The 22999-nt window shown below is 40.2% G+C and overlaps 1 protein-coding gene across 2 annotated transcripts; it reads left to right on the top strand.

The window, feature by feature from the left end:
• Positions 1-2021: 2021 nt before the first annotated feature.
• On the top strand, positions 2022-17021 carry Lox (lysyl oxidase). 2 transcript variants are annotated; one of them, XM_020163929.2, is made up of 7 exons: positions 2024-2976; positions 3393-3501; positions 4800-4937; positions 6285-6441; positions 9989-10084; positions 10447-10562; positions 13517-17021. In XM_020163929.2, exons 1-7 carry the CDS (start codon positions 2349-2351, stop codon positions 13521-13523), a joined length of 1251 nt encoding a protein of 416 aa, XP_020019518.1. In that variant the 5' UTR covers positions 2024-2348; the 3' UTR covers positions 13524-17021. The 2 variants fall into 2 exon arrangements, with proteins under 2 accessions (XP_020019526.1, XP_020019518.1); XM_020163937.2 differs by lacking the exon at positions 13517-17021 and having other exon boundaries at positions 2022-2976; positions 10447-10566.
• Positions 17022-22999: the final 5978 nt, after the last annotated feature.

The following is a 22999-nucleotide window of genomic DNA, read 5'->3' as shown; positions in this document are numbered from 1 at the left end:
TCTTCTTTTTGGTGGTCCTGGGGTTTGAACTCAAGGCCTTGTGCTTGCTAGGCAGGCACTCTTCCACTTGAGCCATTCCCCTCCTCCCCTCCTTGTTTTCCCCTTTTTACTCCATCTCCCTTAGTAGATTTGGAGAAATGGAATAGTTTAACTTCAAGCATGGCAGCCAGTCTGGAAAAGGACAGCTAGGGAAATCTCTGACTTTTGTCAGAAAGAATTCACTGCTGACTTGCCATTGGTAAGTTTGCACTTGAACTTTTATGTTCCCATAATAAGTAAATAGATTTCCCAATTCCTTGGCAAGCTTCCATCTAATATCCCTTTGTGACCACGGGTGCTGTGTGACCATGAACAGAACAAATCTAGCCTGACTCAAAAAGAGCCAAACTTATCACCCTGGGCTCACATCACATGATTTAATTGACTGAGAAAACAGCCTCCAAACCTTCAGTGTCACTCAAGGTTCTTAGGTGACAAACAACAGAAATTCGCCCTGACAAAGTAACCTGTTGGAAAAATGAAAGGAAAAGCTGACCTGGCCTGAAATAGCTCAGGGGCATCTGCTTAGAGAGACCTAATAGCCACTTTCTCTGGTAATGGGAAGAGAAATATTTTTGACCATATGTTCTCAAGATTCACATTCTAGGATTCAGTTCTGTTAGCCAAAGAAGGCTCTCAAGACCACTGCCTGGGAAGTCTCATGAATGCTCAGTCAGTCCTACCATGCTGCTGGGAAGGAGAAATTGCCCAAAGAACATATAGGTGTTCTTGACAGCAAGGAAAGGGAAATAACATCCAAATAACAGATGTCTACCACACCGCCAAATGTGGTGATGGATGATGGAAAGCCAGAGACTAACAGGTGAATATTAAAGTACACCTAAGCAGCACAATGATGAGACCAATAAAATGGATATTAAAATCTGGCTTTGAGTAGAAATTTTAAGTTGGACCATTTAGTAGCAATTTTTCTTTGAAATTCTTCCCACATTACCCAAACTCTGAGTGTTATGTGAATAACTGACCCATTATGCGTCTCTTTCCAGTAAGTATAATTTATCCTCCTACCCATTCTCCTTCTGGCCATCCCATTCCCTTCTTTTTACCAAACTCTGAACTCAAAGGCTGTTCTTTTGCAATCTCTTTGTTTAGATGGGAAGATGAATCAAACACCAGGGGATACTTCACTGGATTTCAGTATTTATCAATCTTGATTTAAATTTTCATAATCCCCAATCCAAACTTCCTTGTTAGATGTAGAAGAGAAAAAGGAAAAAGTCAGATGCAATGTTTCCTTGAAGATAATCAAAAGGCGTCGTGGAGTAAGTGCTCTCTTAAGCAGACTTGGTCTAGCTTCCTGGTACACAGTGGAATACTTCATTTTCACTCAAAGTACAAATCAGGCCGGTATTTTGAAAAAGGGACCGATATATTCATCGCTTTAGCTTTAGCAAGCTTTGTTCCCTGTAAAATTTCACTTTTGGTTATTAAACTATTCACTGTAGGAAACAGATTTGTAACCCATTTCTCATATTACCTACACTCAGAAAAACAAAATTTGATATCTTGGGGTTTATTTGCTGAGGGCGCTTCCCATAAAAGTGGGTGAGTGTGTACTGGGAAATGTGACTGCTTAACTGCTTTATGGATAAGCCTTAGTCACCACCGTCGCCCCCATCCCCAACACACACACTTTCGCCCCCATCACCCTCCCCACCTCCTGACTTCCCGCCTCTCCAGGGCTGGTGACCTAATAGCATTTTTCTGCATGCATATTTTGGCTTAGCCCCATGGCCTGGCTGCCTTCGCCTGTCTGAGTCTTTTGAAATTCCTGCATGTTCGCCCTAGATTAAGCCGAGCGTGTCTCAGGATGTGTGTTCCGTTTTGCTTTTTCCCCTGAACCCTCCCTGTGCAACGTGTCTGGGGGGGGGGTAGGGAGGGGGAGGGCGGGGAGAGAGGGAGGGGCAGAATCGAGGAGCTGTCCGCCTTGCACGTTTCCAATCGCATTACGTGAACAAATAGCGGAGGGGCAGCCGGGCCAGAACGGCTTGTGTAACTTTGCAAACGTGCCAGAAAGTTTAAATTCTCTCCTCCTTCCTTCTCTCCAGACACTGCCCGCTGTCGGGGACCGCCGCGCCGCTCCTGGTCGCCTTGCAGAAGGACCGGGAACCGCGAGAAAGACGCGAGCCACGTCGAGCAGCCGCCCTGACCCGGGAAGGGGCTGCCGCCAGCCCTCGGCCCTGCTCGGTGGGGACCGAGCCACCCGCGCTGCGCCCTCCCGCCCGCCCCCCTCCTCGCGCGATCGAGCCCCGACCTCCCGCGGCGGGGACGAGCCGGGGAAGGGAGCGATGCGCCTCGCCTGGACGGTGCTCCTGCTGGGGCCGCTGCAGCTCTGCCCGCTCCTGCGCTGCGCCCCGCAGGCCACCGGTCCGCAGCAGCCCCCTCGCGAGCCGCCCGCCGCCCCGGGCGCCTGGCGCCACCAGATCCAATGGGAGAACAACGGGCAGGTGTTCAGCCTGCTGAGCCTGGGCGCGCAGTACCGGCCGCAGCGCCGCCGGGACCCGAGCGCCGCCGCCGCGGGTGCCCAGGGCGCCCCGGTCCCGCAGTCGCAACCGCAGCCGCGCACGCCGATCCTGCTGCTGCGCGACAACCGCACGGCCGCTGCGCGGGCGCGGGTCGCCGGCCCCTTCGGGGTCGCCACCGGCCGCCCCAGGCCCGCTGCCCGACACTGGTTCCAGGCTGGCTACTCGCCCTCTGGGGCTCGCGACGCGCCTAACCGGACGGCATCGGGACAGCTCCCCGAGCTCAGCAACCTGCGGCCGCCCAGCCACGTGGACGGCATGGTGGGCGACGACCCGTACAACCCCTACAAGTACTCCGACGACAACCCTTATTACAACTACTACGACACGTACGAGAGGCCCCGGTCGGGTAGCAGGTACCGGCCGGGATACGGCACCGGCTACTTCCAGTACGGTAAGCGCCCCCAAGTCCGTGGGAAGCGCCCGGTCCCCAACTCTGTGGCTCCTCGACGTGGCCGCCTGGGCGCGGCGGCCGCGGGTCCCCGCCGATCCGATCCGACCCCTCCCCTCCCTCTCCTCCCATCGCATCCCCTACCCTCCCCTCCCGTCCCCTCCCGTCCCCTCCTCTCCCCTCCCACTGAGCCTGCAGAGCCAGCTCTGGAATCTGGATCTGGTGCAAACCGCGAGCCTGGCTCCTTCTGCTTCCTTTCCGCTTGGCCTGGCAGCCCGGCGTCCCCAGTTCTCCAGCACCCCCCAGCCCCATCTTGCAGCTGTGGTGGGCAAAGGGGGACAAGTAAGGGACGTGAGGTGGAGTGAGAAGGGGGACGCCAGGTTGTGTCACCGCCGCGTAGATTGACCGTTGATATTTAGGTCTCCCAGACCTGGTGCCCGACCCCTACTACATCCAGGCGTCCACCTACGTGCAGAAGATGTCTATGTATAACCTGAGGTGTGCCGCGGAAGAAAACTGTCTGGCCAGGTATGCCCCGCTCCCCTGCTTGGGTTCTGGGGTCACCATGGTGCCCGATTCTAACTGCTTCTCTTTGGGACATGGGCTGGGAAGTGGGACGTGACCTCCTGGAAGTGCTGATCTGGATGGAGAGTTGAAATTTGGAAGTTTTCTATAAGTTTTGGCTCACAGTGCTGCGCAAATCAGGGAAGTGGGGCAAACCATTATTCTAAGGCAGAGTCTTTTTTCCCCCAGCATTCTTAAACCCTGGAGCCAGCTATTTCCATTAACTTTCTGTAAAACAACTGTACAGTAACCTAGAAAAATATTATAATGGAAGAGCTTGTTAATATTCTCTTAAAAGACTCGGGGCAAATTTGCCGCGGTGGCGCCCTCATGGGTAAAAAGCCAAGTTTCTCTCTTTTGCTTCAGGCCATGATTAACTGGGTTGTTTTGGTGTTAACTTCAGCCAGAATCAGATCGTGAGCAAGAGTTTTGTTTTTCCATCAGTCCTAAAATAAAATAGCTCTTCTGGAATTGGGGTTCTCTGAGTTTGCTGCTAGGAAGCCAGCAGAGGGAGCAAAAGTTGTTTTGGTAAATTCCACAGTATGTCAACATGTCACAAGTCGCTAACGGTGTTCCAGAGTACATTGCACTTAATATACCAGGAGGAACACGGTGGTGTCTTTTTGTGCATTTCTTCCATGTTGACCTTTGTATTGCCAGGTGAGGGGAAGAGAAGAAATCCAAGGTCATTTTCATTCTTGAGTCTTTTATCACACACACCATTGAACTCCTTATGATGTCATTACAGTAGTACCCTTGCTACGAAGATAGTGAAGTTTTTATGAAAGTATTTATCTAAATCTGGGTGTGTTCCTTTTCCCACATCTTCCCATATCTTTGTTATCTATTTAAGAAGAAATATTTTGTTAAATTCAAGGTTCTTAGTAAGAACCTTGAAGTATGTATGGGTCATTTTTTATTTGTGATGATTTCTGCCTTGGTTTCATTCATTCATATAGTTAACCCTGAAAGCTTCTTACATGTAGATTTGTAGTGTGTGTCCTACTATATTTTTACTTTTAAGATCTGGGGATTTCATTGTCATTCATTCATTCCTTCAGCAGATGTTCATTGAGTTCTGACTTTTCTAAGTGCTTGGGACTCAGCAGTTAGCAAAAGAAACAAAGTGCCCTGGCCTCTTGGAACTGATAGGCTAGGTGGGAAGTGGGAGAAGTCACCACTATATAATGCGTAGTTTGTAGTTTTCGTGTGTAGTTTTGTCTTTAGTTAATATGATAATGTTTCTTTTTCCCAAATCACAGTTCAGCATATAGGGCAGATGTCAGAGATTATGATCACAGGGTGTTGCTAAGATTTCCCCAAAGAGTGAAAAATCAAGGAACATCTGACTTCTTACCAAGCCGCCCGAGATATTCCTGGGAATGGCACAGTTGTCACCAGTAAGTGCGTGGGCCTCCTGAGTACTTCAATTTACATGGTCATCTGACAAACACAAGGCTTAGTCCTAACCCAAAGAAAGACATTTGCTGTTATTTGTATTTAGAATTTTCTCTATTTAATTTGACATAATCAAAGGAGTCTGTTTTTAAAATAATCCCTCAACTGCTAGATCCCATTATTTTTTGAATTGGTTCATTAAAACTATTGAGAGGACACAGCAGTTGACTTCAAGAAGAGGTACTCCATTACACTGCAGGTAGGATTTTTTAAAATGTCTGTTATAGTCAAGATCATCTGCAGTCACTCAGCATTAAATAGCATTTAATAAAGACCAATTTCATTATCAAAGGGTTTCAAAGGCCATTAGACACAAAGGCCTGTGTCAACCCAGAGTAGCTGCCTGATCCATTCTAGATTTCAGGATTTTAAACTTAAATTACATAAGGAATGCTATCATTTGCCTTGGAAACTTGCTCAGGGATTTATTGCCACGAAATCCTGATATGTGGCCTAAACTTTCTGAAACTCGTGCCCTTTCTTACTGTTTTTTCCTCATGTGAGAACATATCAGTTCCTTCTATTTAATGAAATTAATAGAGTAGATATGAGTTGCCCCATGCAGATAAAATAGAAATATTTTATTTCTGTGTAAAATCTTATACTGCTGGGTGCCAGTGGCTCACTCCTATAATCAGGAGGCAGAGATCAGGAGGATCAAGGTTCAAAGTCAGCCCAGGTAAACAGTTCTTGGGACCTTATCTTGAAAAAACTCAACACAAAAAAGGGCTTGTGGAGTGGCTCAAGTGGTAGAGCACTTGCCTAACAAGAGTGAGGCTCTGAATCCAAACCTCAGTGGCACCAAAAAATAATAATAATAATAAGCTTATACTAACTAAATAATAGTGATGCATAAAATACACCATTGTTTCCTCTTTACCTTTTCATAAAAATTTTAAATATGTGAGAACTCCATTTTTCAAATATATGAGAACTCACAGAAACCTCCCAAGAGTAATATGCACCTCTGGTATCCAAGAAAAAATACATGAGAGAATACATGGCAGCTTTCATTGACGCAGACACTTTACTCCCATTTATATTTAGTATTCAAGATGTAAAGGAAATGCAAAATACTTGTCTTTTTCTCATAGTCGCAAAGTTCAAAGCTTACAATTTTGAGACATTTCCATGTGTGTGCTGTAAGGGTTGGGGAGGAATCTAGCATGAATCTCTTTAAGAAGATAACCTTGACCTCAATTCTGCAAGGAAACAGGGAAGTCACTTAGTATCTCCACGTTTTCTCTATGTGTAACTGGCCACCACTGCTTTGTTGTGTGGGACATTAGACATTACCACAGCATGGATGAATTCAGCCACTATGACCTGCTGGACGCCAGCACACAGAGGAGAGTGGCTGAAGGCCACAAAGCAAGTTTCTGTCTTGAGGACACCACCTGTGACTATGGGTACCACAGGCGATTTGCGTGTACTGCGCACACACAGGTAAGTTGATACCCAGAAGTCAGAGTCCATAGGCCTCATAGAGAAAACTAAGTCGCCTGCTGTTTTCTTTTTTTTTAAATAAATGGTTTCATTTTGAGGTCTTCTTGTCAAGATGGAAAATAATCGGGAAAGGCAAATGATGACTTGATGATCCAAAGTACTTTGAAAGTGTTTCCAGTTAGGCATGTAGCTCTACTCAGGACCACAGAAGGTCACCATGGACCCTTATTTGGTCCACAGTGAAAAGCAGTTTATTCTCTGAAATAAATGGTTTTCAACATCTGCATCCATTCTGTATTCTTTAACTGGCTGTAATTGTTGGAATTATGCCTCTCTCTGTTTTCTCACCTGCAAAACCATTTTTACTTTCCACTTAATATGTTTGAAGTTAGCAGAAGAGGAAATAGTTTTTTAAGAAACACTTTAAACATTGTCTCTTTTAATAATGAAAATAAGAACAGAACACATTTCTTTCTCTACACACATATATATTTAAAACTACAGTATAATTGATATCAGATGTAGTTTGGATGAATTTTTTTAAATAGTGCTGAACCAAGCAGTTTTAGTGTCTTATAATTGGAAAATGTGTGTCAGTTAAAAGCCATGTCAGTGTTTCCATATGAAACCCTAATTTGTAAAAGGACATTATAATTTTACTCCAGCCCAAATCCTGGCAAGGAGTCATGAACATACATAATCCAGGGAACAGAGGGATCAGCAGCTGGCATCCTGGGAAGCAAATTCCAGGCTGTGGCAGGAAGCTTTTTGGTGACCTAAATGTTACCATTCCTTTTTTCTCTGAGTTTAGACCATCATGGCGATTGAAGGGAGGAAAGGTTAAATTTGACACATGTGGGGCAGGATTTACTCTTTAAGGAGGAGGAGATGGAACCTACTCGAATATCATGCATGTGTCCATCTGGGGAGCTTCTTCTTACTCTGTGACCTGTGCATCCTGTGACCTGGAGTTTTTTCTCACCATTTAGAAAAAGATGACTCTGGACATCTCACTCTAGAGTGAACCCCCTGAATCTGTGTTGTAGGTATTTATAGTATCTCCACTTCCCTATTCCTTGAGGGAGCCCACTTCTTTCTTTGTGATAGTTTTCTTGTTACTCACCCTCCTATCAGCCATTAGATATTTTGTTATAAGCAGTTTGTGATTTTTTCCATTAGACCAGTGGCTCTTAAGGAAAAAAATTCTCATAAACTCCTTTTATTACAATGTTGTTTAAGTGTATTCAATCTTTAATGGTAGGTATAGCTTCTGTATATTTGTACTATTATCTAACTCTTGTGTTCTTAGACCATAATCTTATATATATTGACTATAAACAAAACTGAAAATAGTCACATTAATATCATTAACATAATGTAGCAAACAGTTGTATTTTGCTAAAACCACAAATTTAGCTAACTTAGACAGTCTGGGCTAAGGTTCTACTGTTAATCTGTTTTTATATTTTGACTTTGAAGTGTCTGCTTGCTTCATAGTGTTAGTAATTCCAGTTTTTTCTTTGCCAGTTCAAATAATCAGTGCTCATATTCAACTTAAATTCTGTAAGCTAGTAATCTTAGTGTGCCAGTTTCAGCATTTACTTACCTATTTATTTATTCAACACAGGGCCTCTCTATATAGTTCAGATGGTCTCAAACTCTGGGACTCAGGTGACCTTACTGCCTCAGCCTCCTAAGTGGCTGGGATTACAGATGTGAGCCACCGTGCCTAGCCAGTTTCAGGATTTTTAAAAGCACTTTTGCTCACTTGAAAGTAGCATTATTTATCCCTGTCTTCAATGGATAATGGAAGCAGTGGATTCCTTTACACTGTCATGAGTGCTGTAGTACAGTGCTGGCAGCAGCAGCAGCAGCTAACACATACTAAGTGTGTATCATGCAGCAGAATCAGAATTTGGTGTTGAAACTGAAGCTACAGTTCTTCATGGTGTGTTTACCACACCATACGCATGGCCCAGCAGAGGATCCAGGCAGTCGCAGCGGAATGTGGTTCTCACCACTGTGGCTCGAGGACTTTTGAGCTTGACCTGTCTGTGCTGTCACATGCTATGTGTCATGATGGCACAATTCCCCTTTTATTCTTCCCACTCGCAGCTGCAGCCAAACCCGAATCTTTAAAGCGTGAGATGATTTTGTGTGCTCTTAGAGACCGAGATGATCTTAAGTACCAAAACAGTTATGGGTGCTGAAATTAAATGACAGCATTGAATTAAAATTATTGTAGCATATACTTTCTGATTTGCTTTAGATTTCAATTAGAGTAAAAACACAACAGCTATAACTTCCTGTGAAGAGCTGATGAAAATAAGAACACACCTACAGACTCTGATTGGTGGGAACTTTCCCAGACTCTAACTTTGTTGAGAGTAGAGACCATATCTTACCGCTATTTTCTCCTCCTAGCGTGCACAAGACAATTATTGACATGAACATCTTGGCAGTGGGAGTGATATGTAGCATTCACTAACTTAGGCACACACCTGTACCTTTCATTCTGCCAAATACTCCCGTGATTTCGTGAGCGTGTACAGTGTGGTAGCTATTAACGTGTGCTATGGACTCTGATCACCTAAACTCAAAGCCCGCTCAGCCATTCACTACCTGTGTACCCTGAGTAAATTAAGTTTAGCATGCCTCAGTTTCCTCATCTATAAGATGGGGTAATAATGGCATCTGCTTCATGTAGTTGTGATAAATGAATTTATATATGCAAAGTGTTTAAAATAGTTTATGGCACATAACACTTAGTAAGTATGAGCTATTCGAGGATGCAACACAGATCTACACTCAGAGAGTTTGTAAGGTCTAGTTAGATATGTTCTACAATTATATGTGGAACAGAAACAGGTAACCACTGTGAAAGCTATCATGACAAAAATACCACGGGAATTAAGATTTCAAGAAGGAGCTGGGTGCTGGTGGCTCATGCCTGTAATCCTGGCTACTCAGGAGGCAGAGATCAGGAGGATCTCGGTTCAAGCCAACCCTGGCAAATAGTTCGTGAGACCCTAGCTCAAAAAACCCTTCACAAAAATAGGGCTGGTGTAGTGGTTCAAGGTGAAGACCCTGAGTTCAAGGCCCAGTACTGCAAAAAAAAAAAAAAAAAAAAAAAAAAAAAGCAAAGAATTTAAGAAGGTAATTTCTAATAGTAGAAAAAATTGAGGGGAGTTTCACTAATAGGACATTGAGCTAAGTTAATACTAAGTGACTTTTATTCTTGAACTGGTAATATTCTAGAATTTTGGTGGAGGCCTATTTTAACTATTTTGTAGTTAATGCTGGCAATTGATCACACTTAGGAAGTGAGTGTGAAGTAAGTAACTATTACTGTAGTCTGTATCTGTGTCAACTGGACATGTTTTAGGCTGAGTAATGTATATTTTCAAGGCAGATGACATGTTAGTATAGTTGTATGTCAAATTCTTGTAAGTAGTAACTTAAAATTTAATCTGTAAATAAAATCATATTCTTTAACATAGTCTAACTATATACCATCATTTTAATTTTTCTATTTTGTTTGCTTTAGGGGCTGAGCCCTGGCTGCTATGATACTTATGGGGCAGACATAGACTGCCAGTGGATTGATATTACAGATGTACAGCCTGGAAACTACATTCTAAAGGTAGAAACCTTTGAAAATATGTAGTTTATTTAATTAAAAATCAATAGGCCCCATTGTCTGATTTAAAATGTTAAGTAATCATGACTTGGAAGTTATTGTACATCCTTTACAATGATTTCTAAATTATCTAGGTATATGAAAATATTTCTTACTTTAAAGAACTTCAAAGGAAACTTCCTCTATAAAAGGAGACTTCTGTAACATCTCCAGAGTTTAGCCACTTGCTGATGTTAAACTCTCCGCTTGATTTAGCTAAATCCCCTGTCAATAATTCCCTTGTAGTGACTGTGGAGAGAGAGAGAAGATAATGAGGGTGTAACGATGGTGAAATCCCTAACAGAAATGCTGCTGGTGTCTCCTAGGTCAGTGTAAACCCCAGCTATCTGGTGCCTGAATCAGACTACACCAACAACGTTGTGCGCTGTGACATTCGCTACACAGGACACCATGCCTATGCCTCAGGCTGCTCAATTTCACCGTAAGTCTTATTTGCCTAAGCAATTTTCTTTACAAAGAATTTTAGTTTATTGGCAGGCATTATACACAACATGTATCTGTTTCTACTACTGTAGCTGCCTTGTAAATAAACTAAAAATTTAAAAATTGCTGTATAGAATCTGCTCTATCACAAAATTAGTGTTTCTCTTTTTTTTTTTATAATGCAAGAGAAGAAGGGAGTATTAAGGTTTTTAATCATCCTAAGGCTTAGCTATCAAGATAAGATATACACAGAGAACACGGTGTTTACCCAGAAAACTTGTGTGGAAGCATAGTATGTCAATTTGCTCAATATGCAGTGTGGGTGAGCTGGTCGGAAGGAGCCCCTGCAGTTTCCTGACCCTTCCCCCTACTTCTTGAAGGAGTTCTGAAGAAATTCCTAGAATTCTTCAAAGTACATTTTGAAAGTCACTAATGTAAAGCATGATGACCTGGGCTGTGGAAATCCAGATTTTACATATCTGATGTCCAGAACCACAGGTACCAAGGGACACGTTACGAAAAAGAGGGTGAGTGTGCAGACCCTGAAGCCTTTCTTTCAATGAAATCCTAGAGGGAATTCCAGCACATAAATACTAACCAGAAGGATCTCTGGTGACAATAATTAATGACAATTGGATAAGTTTGCCTACCCATGTACAGGCTCTTCCATGTTTGTGGCACTGATGCTCAGAGATAGACACTCCTGATCTATTATACCTTCCCAATCACCAGAAGACCATCAGAAAGATAGTGAACATGCATCAACTTTGCATTGCTTTTGGGGAGGCACTGGTGCCTCTGGGTCATGCAGAAAGGTATAGCGGAGCTAAAGGAAGAAACTCACAGTTACTAGAAATTTCTTTTTTATACAGAAACTGAAACAGTGCCTTGCAGCACATGAGCCTGGGGGTTGGGGCTTTCCCATGTCCACCTAAATCTGGTTGTGCAGGTGGCCCTTGTAGATTGTTGCAATAATTCCAGTTTATTACTTATGAAACTCTTTGCCTAATGCTGTTTCCTGCCCCACTCCATGACAGCTGGGATCTAATCACTCACCCATTGCCAGGTACAGACCCTGCTTGTGCTATCTCCCACTCAACAATTCATACATGAATTACATACAATTCATGTATGTAATTTCTGTGTCTCAAGGAATTTAGAATTGAATAGAGGAAGTGAGATAGTCACACATAAATGTAATAGAGATGCAATATGAAAAGTTCCATGAGGTTAAATTAAAATGCAATGGGACCAGAAGGATTTCTGCTGTAAGTTTGGTGACCCTCAACTATGACTTCTGACTTCCCACTAGGAACAGGCTCTGAGAGGGGACTCTACATAAGATGTGTCTGCTTTCATCAGTAGAATCCATTAAGTTGGACATTTCCTGAAATTTAGAACAAATAAAAATTGTTCTATTGCTCCAGCACTATTGTGATTCCACAAGAGGGGTTCCTGCTGAGACCATCTGCATCGAGAGGATTATTTTTAATTTGCCAGTTATCACTGATTGCAACTAAATGGCAAAAATGGTTGAGATGGAACTTTAATAAGCAATATTGATCAGAGGAAAATGTGAAGACTGAAGTTATCCATAGTTAGCTATTCATAATAAAATACAAGATCATACTTACTCTATAAGTGGGCAATAATAAGAAAAGTGCAGAACCCTTGACTTGAGAAAACAAAATCTGTCACCTTCAAGAGAATGATGCTGATATTTTGACTTTCTCCTCAGGCTTCCTTGCTAGGGATCAGAATTACAAAAGAGAGTTAGTTCTCCAGGCTGAGATTCCGAGGTGACTTTAGGACAGCATTTGAGCCCGGCTTTGAAGGCTAAATTCTGCACTCCAGAGAGATAGAGGAGCATGCTGGGGAGGAGTCATCCTTATGGGCTCTGCACGGCAGGAGGGAACTGCCGGGCGGGCATCTTTGCAAAAGCAGGTCTTCTAGTTTGGCTAAACATAACTTCATGGAGTTAAGAGTTGGACAAAAGGCTGGAAATGTCCATTGGGACCTGATCAAAGGGAGAATTAAGGAGCAAGCTAAAGAGTTTGATTCATTCTGGAGGTCACAGGGAGTCTGTGGTCAGTCTGGTGGCTGTGTGTATGTGTGTGTGTGTGTGTGTGTGTGTGAGAGAGAGAGAGAGAGAGAGAGAGAGAGAGAGTGATTCCCATGCTAACATCATTGCATTAAAAAAAAAAAACTCTGACACATCATGCTGGGGACTGTCTGTTTTTCATGGCAGTCAGGTATTTGAGAGCATTCTGTTGGTATGTGAAAACCACTCTGTAAATAGATACGGTTCATTAACGTACACTCGCTCACTCATTTTCCTCATTGTGAACAAAACATGTGGGCCAGGTGACTGTGAGGCCTCTTTCAGTTCTAAGATACTATGGTTAAAGTTCTCCTGTCCTCACAGAATTTGCCGTTTGGAAATTGATAGTTTATGGTTTGGATTTCAGTCATGGAATCTGTGATCATCATTTAAATACAATATTTTGTTGACTGTTTTTTGGCACCCATCTCTGCCTATTAATGTATCTTCCTTCCAAAGCCATGCTGGAGAGGGGTGAATGTAAGGAGGCACAAAGGCCATGACTGCTTTTTGGTGGAAGCAACCACTCTTTTTCCATAGAATGAACTCACCTGGGCAGGGGCTGGTCCATCAGTCTGCTTCACTTCTGATCATTTCAGAGGCTGTTTCTTTGACTTTAAACATCAAGACTGTGGGCACTAGGCACATGCTTTCTGTTGCTGACATAGTTGCTTTCATTAAATCATTGTTAAAATAATGTATTGCTGTTAATTTCATAGGGTGTCTGTTCCTGAGGTGGAGGGAAATTGCTACATACCGTTTTTCTAAAGGTTGACTTAAAATTTATCTATTGTATGCATTCATAATGTTATCAGATTAATAACTTCTTCTGTTTTGTTTTCTTAATCTAGGTATTAGAAAGCAAGCCAAATCCCCAGTGGATTAATCAGTGCCTGGTGTTCTGAAGTGGGAAAAAATAGATTAGCATCAGTAGGATTTACGTATTTCAAAAAGAGGACAGAAAACAACAAAGGAATTTTTGTTTGGACTGTTTTACAACAAAGCACATAACTGGATTTTGAACATTGAAATCAGCATTACTTGGGAATTCTTAAATTCTTACATTACTTTGTGAAGTAACACAGTGTTTCAATTCTGTTGTTGCATACTTAGTTCTTTCAAAGAAATCTAAATTTCTTATGCTTCCTTTGAGATGATAGTGCCAAAGAGAAAATAATATTTTAATGAATGAAGAAAATTACATTGAAGTGACTATTTTCTAAAGTGCTGAAACTTCAGTGAAACATACTGGGCTTACCTATGCCTTCGTGCAGATTAACTTAACAATGAGGTTCCTACTGGTTAAATAGATATGGACCTATTTGGTGCTGAGGAAGGAACGAATACATTACCATTGGTGTCAGAGATATTCCTATATAGCAGAGAATGGCAACATATGTATTCAAATAGTTACATCCCTGTATAAAACTATGTTTACATTTTTAAATTAGTAGATAACTTTCTTTCTGCCAAGTGCACAATTTCATTCCAACTTGAGTCAACTTGTGTTTTGGAATGAATTAGGTAACTGAGCTGCCCAATTCCTGTCTGATATTTGTCAACGCTCCCCTCTACTCTTAGTTTTTCTATGGGCAGAGATGTTTAAAGTGGCAATCTTTAAATTACCATTGTGGGGACTAATAATACATAGGACAACTGTGTAACTGGAAAGTCATTCTGAGGGCAGACATGGTACGTCCAGAGACAATATGAATCTAAGCATATTATAATTTTAGCTGTGCTAACATAAAAATTATTCAACCAAGTCTCTAAAACCACAATTGTCTTTCAAATATTTTTAAAAAATGATTTATGATTTTCAGTTCTACATTTTTTAATGTTCAGGTATTAAAAAGAGGAATGCTAAAATATTTAAATCATCCAGAATACATGACACAGTATTGTGCAATACAGGAACATCATACTAGGTTCTACATGTTTTGTGTGTGTCTGAAATATAGTCTGAATTAGCAAAGCACATAGCATTACTACTTGAGGGGTTACTGAATAAGGAGAAAGTACTTTCTGCAAAACCAAGGACTGTGCCCCATAACGAGACAGCTGTGATTTTATTTTAAACTGTGAAACTATGTGCGACAAACGAATTTGGAGAATCTGTCTTTTTCAGAAATTCAAAAGGTGCAGAAAGAAATCAGACTTCTAAGTTGGTGGTACTTAAGCAGAAGTTTTCCTGCACATTGATCAATATTAAAATCTCAAGTAAGGCATTTCCTGTGCCAGAACATGGTAGGTAGAATTTCAAAAGTGAGTTGGCATCCTGTGTTAAATGTCATAGAGTTGTAAAGTCAACACCAATTACTAATAGTCACACTGCACTCACTGGGTGCATAGTGCCAGAGGAGGGGCGGACAGAGTGGTCCCCATGGTCCTTGTCCGCTAGAGTACACATTTACCAAAAAAAAGCGAATACAGACAGAACTTTTGTTGGGCTAGGATCTGAGCTCTGGGATAGCTTCTTTGATGTACCTCTTTGCCTTAAATTGCTTTTTAGTTTTAAGATTGTAGAATGATCTTTCAAATTGTAATCTTTTCTAACAGAGATATTTTAATATACTTGCTTTCTAAAATAAAACAAAACTACTGTCAGTATTATTACTGAGCCAGCCTGGCATCTACAGACTTAACATCTGTTGTTTCGTAAGATTCTCACCTCTGTAAGGACCAGCCGATATCATGGCCTTTGGATACACAGGAAAAAACACATTGCAGTCCTTCTATCTGTCCATCCCATCATCATTTGAGGGCCTAAGATAAGCCAGGCCCTCATGCTAGGCTTTGAGACATGAAAAAGATATCCCTAAACTTAACAAATATGAAAAAAGTCATTATTACCCATTACGTTCATTTTATTTCATTTTTAACAACTAAAAGTACAAGTCTATAAAAATTTTTTAAGCACTATCATTTTTCATAGCCATATTTTGTTTTTTTAAAAATATGTTAAAAGTTAAAAATTAAATGCATGTATATATTTCTAATAATTAATAATATGTTATAAACCCCTGATAAGTTTTAGATATAACATGTACTATTGGTTGATTTTTAAAATATTTTTTTCAATTAGGAAGCTAAAGTTCCTTGTTTATTCATTCTGTGAACATTCCTCCCTTTTCCAGCGTCACTTAACACTTAAAAATCACTTATAGGTATTGATTTAGCACTCAATATTTTTGAACCGCAAGGGTCTTTTCTCTGAATAACCAACAGTCATAGATAATGAACTGCTGGTGAAGGTTTTTGATAAAATAAAGAACATGATCCAGTCTTACTGAACCCTAAATAAAATATTTTAAAAATGGAAAATAGAGATGAATATTGTGTACTGAGAAGAGACTTAACTGTACACTGATACAGGCTGTGAAAAAATGGAAGATAATTTAGTGAGTCTACTATCTGCCATCTAAGTGATCTCAAAATTATTAAGACCACAGTCTGGCTTAACGAAGTTTTGGCCTTCCTAACAGTACTGCAACACATATGAACACACATCTGCCTATTTCCAGAAAATCCTTATATTTTTATATAATAATGTTATTTTAACATTATTTTAAAAAACATTATTTTTAAAAACAATTTCTTGCTCTGAAATCTCATGGTAGTCACATTCATGATCATTCCCAACACTCACATTTGAGAGGAAATATATTTCACTAAAGTGGTCCTAGCATTGAGAGTTAATTTTTAGCAGACTGCATGAAAATATTGAATTCCTGATCAGGAAATGTTTTGTTTTAAAAATAACTTGTTTTAGGGCTAGAGGTGTGGCTCAAGTGGTAGAGCACCTGCCTTTTAGTGAACCCCTGAGGTTAAACCCCAGTACCACCAAAACAAAAACAAACAAAAAACTTGTTTTGACACTAATAATATTTTAGCTGATATAAAATATCCCTCTTCTATTATTTTTTATTTTTGAATTCAGATACATAATCGATATAGTCAATTGACAAACTTCATTTCCAGTTACTGAAAGTCTTGGGCCACTTTTGAACACAAAGAATTTCATTTATCCTTCAAGTTAAAATGGTGCTGAATTACTTCAACTTGAATGTAAAATGCATTACGTCTTAGCTCACAGGATATAAACATTTAATTAATATATAACTGCTTGCTGCAAACTAAGTGACATACCATTTGAAATTATAATGTTTATAATGAAGTTTTAGTTTTTCCCAACGTTTTCAGGAATCCTATTTGTAAAACATTTGTAAGTTTTTTGAAGAGCTGTTATTTTAAATGCCCGGACACTGGCTTTGTATTCTTCTTTGCGTTCTCATATTCTCTTAGTATATGCCTATGCTGTAATTGCAAGATTACATAAAATATCTTGAATAATGATTTCAAGTGTCCATAGTGCTCATTTGTTGTTACATATAATAGATGATTTGAATTTCATTTTTGGTTAAAGTGTTAAGGTCATGTATATGGTTGGTGGTCTTGCCTAATCACCTTTTGTATTAACAAACTGCTTAATAATATTACATGACTGGAAGCATGTCTAGGGTGAGTAAAAATGTAGCTGGTGTTTTAAAGGAGGTCCCCTCATACACGAATTCATACATTGCACAGGTGAATGTGTCCTAACTTCTATCATCTTTAGCAGCTTTTTCTGATAAACACAAAGCAGGCATTGCAAGAACAATCACATTCTGCTTTTTTTCTTTTACAAGGAATGAATACACATTCACTTAAGGAACACACTTCTTAAATTCTTCAAATTTATAATTTATACAATTACTTATATAAAGAGAAATGTTATCATAGTAATCCTTACTTAAATTTGCACCAGATTAACCTGGAAGCTTGTGATGAGAGAGCAAATGGGTCCCACCTGCAGGAATAATTCCCCAAATGAATCCACAAAAACAATTCATCTGTGAGAAGCTCTTACGGGTAAAACAGATGTAGACTGGCTGTAGAACGTTAGTGATACTTGAAACCACTGCTCCTCATTTCCTGCTTCCTTCTCTCACCTGCTTCAAGGCAGAGCATCAGAATATGCTTTTCTTACAAATGCAAAGGATAAAATTTCCTTTGAACAGTGTTCCATGTTTCCTGCAGCCTTGAAACAAGGCTAAAGACAAGGTGGGTGGATCTTTCCTTTTTGTCAGAACACTTGCCTGCCTTGGGGTTAGTCATTTATCTACCTTTCTAATCCTTGCTACAGATATTAGTATGGAAGTAACATGTGGGTTGAATTAATCACTTTCACCATAGTAATTTGCATCTAAACTTAAATAAAACTCTTGCACCATACTCCTGTTTATTTTGAATGAGAAAAACAGCATTTATATAGAATTGGGAAAATACTGATTTTGTAAAGCACATAGTCAGTCATCTCTTGGTATCTGTACTGTTTCAGAACTCCCTCCCATGCATACCAAATGCACGCATACTGTGGATGCCCAAATCCTTCATGTAAAATGCCTTGGTATTTGCATAATAACTTGTTTGCAACAGCCTGTACACTTAAGTCAGCTCTAGATATCCATGTGGGCAGACATACCTTGTTTATTATGCTTTTATTTCATTGCACGTCACAGATACTGTGGGTTTTTTTTTTACATGTTTATTACAAATATTATGGCAACCCTGAAAATCTATCAGTGTTATTTTTCCAATAATGTGTTTGCTTTCTCTCTCTGGGTCACATTCTTGCAGTATGTCAAACTTTTTTTTTCAGTATTATTTTATCTGTCATGGAACTATGAGATCAGCAATCTTTGATATACTATTGTTTAGAGATGCCATGAACCACACCCACGTAAGACAGCGAGTTTGACCAGGAATGCTGTGACTGTCCTCACTGCTGTACCAGCCAGTCACTGCCTCACCTCTTTCCCTCTTTTTGGGCCTCACTATTCCCTGAGGCACAATAATAGTGAATCTAGGCTAACAAATAACCCTATTATGGCCCCTAAATATTCAAATGAAAGGAAAATCTCATGTCTCTCACTTGAAATAAAAAAACCCCAGGAGTGATTAAGCTTAAAGAAAGGCACATGCAAAGCAGAGAGAGACTGAGAGGTAGACCCTTTTTTTGCCAAATAGCCAAGTTGTGGATGCAAAGGAAAAGTTCTTAAAGGAAATGGAAGGTACTACACGTGGGTGACAAGAAATTGAAACTTTTATTGCTGATCTGGAGAAAGTTTTACTTCTCTAGAGAGAAGATCAAACCAGCCACAACATGCTGTTAAGCCAAAGCCTATCCAAAATAAGGCCCTAGCTCTTTAATTCTATGAAGGGTAAGAGAGGTGAGAAGGCCACACAAGGAAAAGTTTGAAGCTAGTAGAGGTTTTTAAAAACATTTCTGTAACTTAAAAGTGCAAGGTGCAGCAACTTACATAGAAGATCTAGCCAAGGTCATTGATGAAGTTGCTACAATAATCAAGAGATTTTCCATATAGGCAAAATAGCCTTACACTGTGAAAAGATGCCACCAAGGATTTTCAGAGCCAGAAAAGGTAAAGTCAATGCCTGGTTTAAAAGCTTGGAAGCAGAAAACTATCGGGATTCCAAGATGGTGGCTAGAGGGAGGAAGCAGAAAGCGTGCCTCCTACAGTGAAATCTTGGAGAAATGCTGGAGACACACCTTGCAGGCAAGGCCACTGAGAAGAGGCAAAACTTTGACCCCTCCACACCTCCAGCCTGCACAGAGAATCTCCACTTCACGTTAAACGGAGAAACCAGGAGAGCACCTGGGCTGCCAGACGCTGGTGCCCAGATGGCTTGGGAAGATGCAGACAAGGTGAGCTAAGCAGTATGTGGTACTCCCACAGACAACCCTGGGCCAGATCAGCATAGTCCCCTGGACAGACAAACTCCCACCCAGGGAAAAAAGAAAAACAGTAATAAGCAATAAGAACAATAAAGACACGTAACAAAGAAGGTGGGACACCCTGAGCTCCCAAGAGTGGGGGAGGAGAATCCTTCCCGGAATTATAAATAAACAAGCTGGGCCTGGCCAGAGAGGGCAGGAGTACCAAGCAACCAGGAGCAGGAAAGCTTGTAAAAGCGCCGGGGGGAGGAAAACTCCACAGGAGAGGGGGACGACCCACTTCCCACATGAACTGTAAATAAACACACAGGCCTGAGAAAGCCGGTGCAGTGTCACCTCCCCCAGTGTGCTTGGAAAGGGGAAAGCCTGTAGCAGCGGCTCACGCACAGGAGAACTCTGAGTAAACAAAGCCTGCGGGGCAAGGTGAGTGCTAAGCTCACCCCAGAGATCTGCATAAATAACGCTGCTAGCAACAGCAGGCTGACAGCAGCGGGCAGGTGAGCCACAGCTGCAGATAGCCATTCACAGAACTGTCTGCAGACTCTTTTTTTTCTCTCTCCTTACCTTTGATGAGACAACAACCTAACTACACCTGCATGCTGAAAAACTTACTGAAACTGTATTGCATTTGAACTTGGGACACTTGGTGGGTTTTTTTTGTTTGTTTTTTTGGGGTTTTTTTGTGCAGTTTTGTTCTACTTTATGTCTCCCCTTTGATGAGAAAACTAAAGAACAACATCTGAGGTACCATCTCCAGGATTGGAGGTTGAGGGATGAACACCAAAATTATTAAGACTGAAACATCATTGCATTTGAACTTGGAGGTTTTTTTTTTTAACTTTTTATTTTTTATTTTGTTTTATTTTATTTTATTTTACTTACATATGTTTTTTCTTTCATTTACATATTTTTTATTTTTATTCTTATCTTTACTCTTTTAATTTTTTATTTTCAATCCTCTGTCTCTCTAATGCATTTTCAGCTTACTGTTGATTAGTACACTCTCTCCCTGTTTACATCTTTGAAACTTTTTTGTTTGTTTCTTTGTTTTGTTTTCTACTTATTTGTTTTTCCCTTTTCCTTTAACTTCTTTGCTTTCCATCCCCTCTCACCCTTCCATTCTAAATATCACTAGTGCTATTACAAGCCAGAAAATACTTAATTGCACACAGTACAGGGAAAATAACAACACCAAGGGCAATGATGGGAAGACAGAAAAAACAGGGAAACCAGTTTCCCCACAGCAAAAAAATTAGTACAGGAACCAGAGGGAAATGAAGAAAACAGATACTCACATCCAGAATTCAACAAGATGAAGATAAACTATGCCAAAGAACCCAATGAAGCCCACAAGAACAATCTAAAAGAGGAAATACTACAGGTAATCAATGAGAATTTTATAGAGATGATACTGGATATGGTCAACCAAAATGGACAGGAGACACTCAAGAAATTCCAAGACAACAAAAATAGAGAATTTGAAAAAGCAACAGACGAAATAAAGGAAACCATAGAAACACTGTATAAACACCAAAGTGAAACAGAGAACACAATTAATAAACAGATAAGTGAACTCAGGACAAAAATAGGCAACATTAAAGAGGAAATGACCCAGGATATGGAAAACCTCAGAAAAAAAGAATGAAACAGAACTGAAGAACAAAATGGAAGGCCAATCCAGCAGAATAGAACAAACAGAAGACAGAAGAATCTCAGAACTCAAAGATGAAATGGTAATTAAAGGAAAAACCAAAGAACTATTAATTAAACAACTCAAGACCTATGAAAAGGAACAGCAAGAACTCACTGACTCCATCAAAAGACCAAACTTGAGAATCTTGGGCATTGAAGAAGGAGAAGAGGTGCAAGCAAAGGGAATGCGTAATATATTCAACAAAATAATAACAGAAAATTTCCCAAATCTAGAGAAAGAAATTCCCATACCGATGCAAGAGGCCTCCAGGACACCAAACAGACCAGATCAAAATAGAACTACCCCACGACATATCATCATTAAAACAAGTTCAGAAACTAGGGAAAGAATATTGTAGTCTATAAGAGAGAAAAAACAAATAACACACAAAGATAAACCCATCAAAATCACAGCAGACTTCTCAACAGAAACATTAAAAGCAAGAAGAGCATGGAATGAGATCTTCCGGGCACTGAATGAAAATAACTGCAATCCTAGGATACTCTACCCAGCAAAATTATCATTCAGAATAGATGGAGCAACACAAAACAGAAGCAAGACAAAAACCACTTGATCATGTCAATAGATGCAGAAAAAGCCTTTAATAAGATCCAACACCATTTCATGATAAAAGCACTAAGAAAACTAGGAATAGAAGGAAAGTACCTCAACAGTATAAAAGCTATATATGACAAACCTACAGCCAGCATTATACTTAATGGAGAAAAACTGAAACCATTCCCTCTAAAATCAGGAACCAGACAAGGATGCCCACTATCTCCACTCCTATTCAACATAGTCCTGGAATTCCTAGCCAGAGCAATTAGGCAAGAAGAAGGAATAAAAGGAATACAAATAGGTAAAGAAACTGTCAAAATATCCCTATTTGCAGACGACATGATCAAATACCTAGGTGTAAACTTAACAAATGATGTGAACAACCTCTACAAGGAAAAGTATAAACTTCTGAAGAAAGAGACTGAGGAAGACTATAGAACGTGGAGAGATCTCCCATGCTCATGGATTAGTAGAATCAACATAGTAAAAATGTCTATACTCCCAAAAGTAATCTACATGTTTAATGCAATTCCCATCAAAATTCCGATGACATTCATTAAAGAGATTGAAAAATCTACCGTGAAATTTATATGGAAACACAAGAGGCCATGAATAGCCAAGGCAATACTCAGTCAAAAGAACAATGCTGGAGGTATCACAATACCTGACTTCAAACTATATTACAAAGTAATAACAATAAAAACAGTGTGGTACTGGCACAAAAACAGACATGAAGACCAGTGGAACAGAATAGAGGACCCAGATATGAAACCATACAACTATAACCAACTTGTCTTTGACAAAGGAGCTAAAAATATACGATGGAGGAAAAGCACACTCAACAAACTACAGTATGGAATAAATATAACTTTTATATGTATTAGGAAACCAAAACATTTGAATAACTTGCTTAGAATGATACTTGCTTTATCATAGTGGTCTTGAACAAGCAGCAGTGTATATGAGGTATACCAATGTAAACACTATGCAAATAGTATTTAGTTATACTATATTACTTAGGGAATAATGACAAGAAAAAGAAGTTTCTACAAACTCAGTACACAGACCTATTTTTCCCAAATATTTTCCATCTGTGGTTGAACCTGGGATTGGAAAACATGTAAAGAGGGAGACCTAACTGTACCAAGAATTTTAATTTCACAAGGTGCTCTACTGAAAGAGTCCCATAGAAAAGTATGGAAATGTTATCTCTACAGTGGAGATTTCCAATGTTTCTCAGATTTGTTTTGCTACAAGTCTTTTTAATATCACCTACTATTCTTTTAA

The sequence above is a fragment of the Castor canadensis genome, chromosome 6 (assembly GCF_047511655.1).
Source record: "Castor canadensis chromosome 6, mCasCan1.hap1v2, whole genome shotgun sequence".
Lineage (NCBI taxonomy): Eukaryota > Metazoa > Chordata > Mammalia > Rodentia > Castoridae > Castor > Castor canadensis.
This window is presented reverse-complemented; position numbering and strand designations above follow the sequence as displayed.

Bases quoted from the DNA above. Each gene is read 5' to 3' on its own strand.
- Lox (XM_020163929.2), top strand. From the start codon at position 2,349: ATGCGCCTCGCCTGGACGGTGCTCCTGCTGGGGCCGCTGCAGCTCTGC. The intron at 2,977-3,392 runs GTAAGCGCCCCC...GTTGATATTTAG, and splicing joins CACCGGCTACTTCCAGTACG to GTCTCCCAGACCTGGTGCCC. The intron at 3,502-4,799 runs GTATGCCCCGCT...CCCAAATCACAG, and splicing joins GAAGAAAACTGTCTGGCCAG to TTCAGCATATAGGGCAGATG.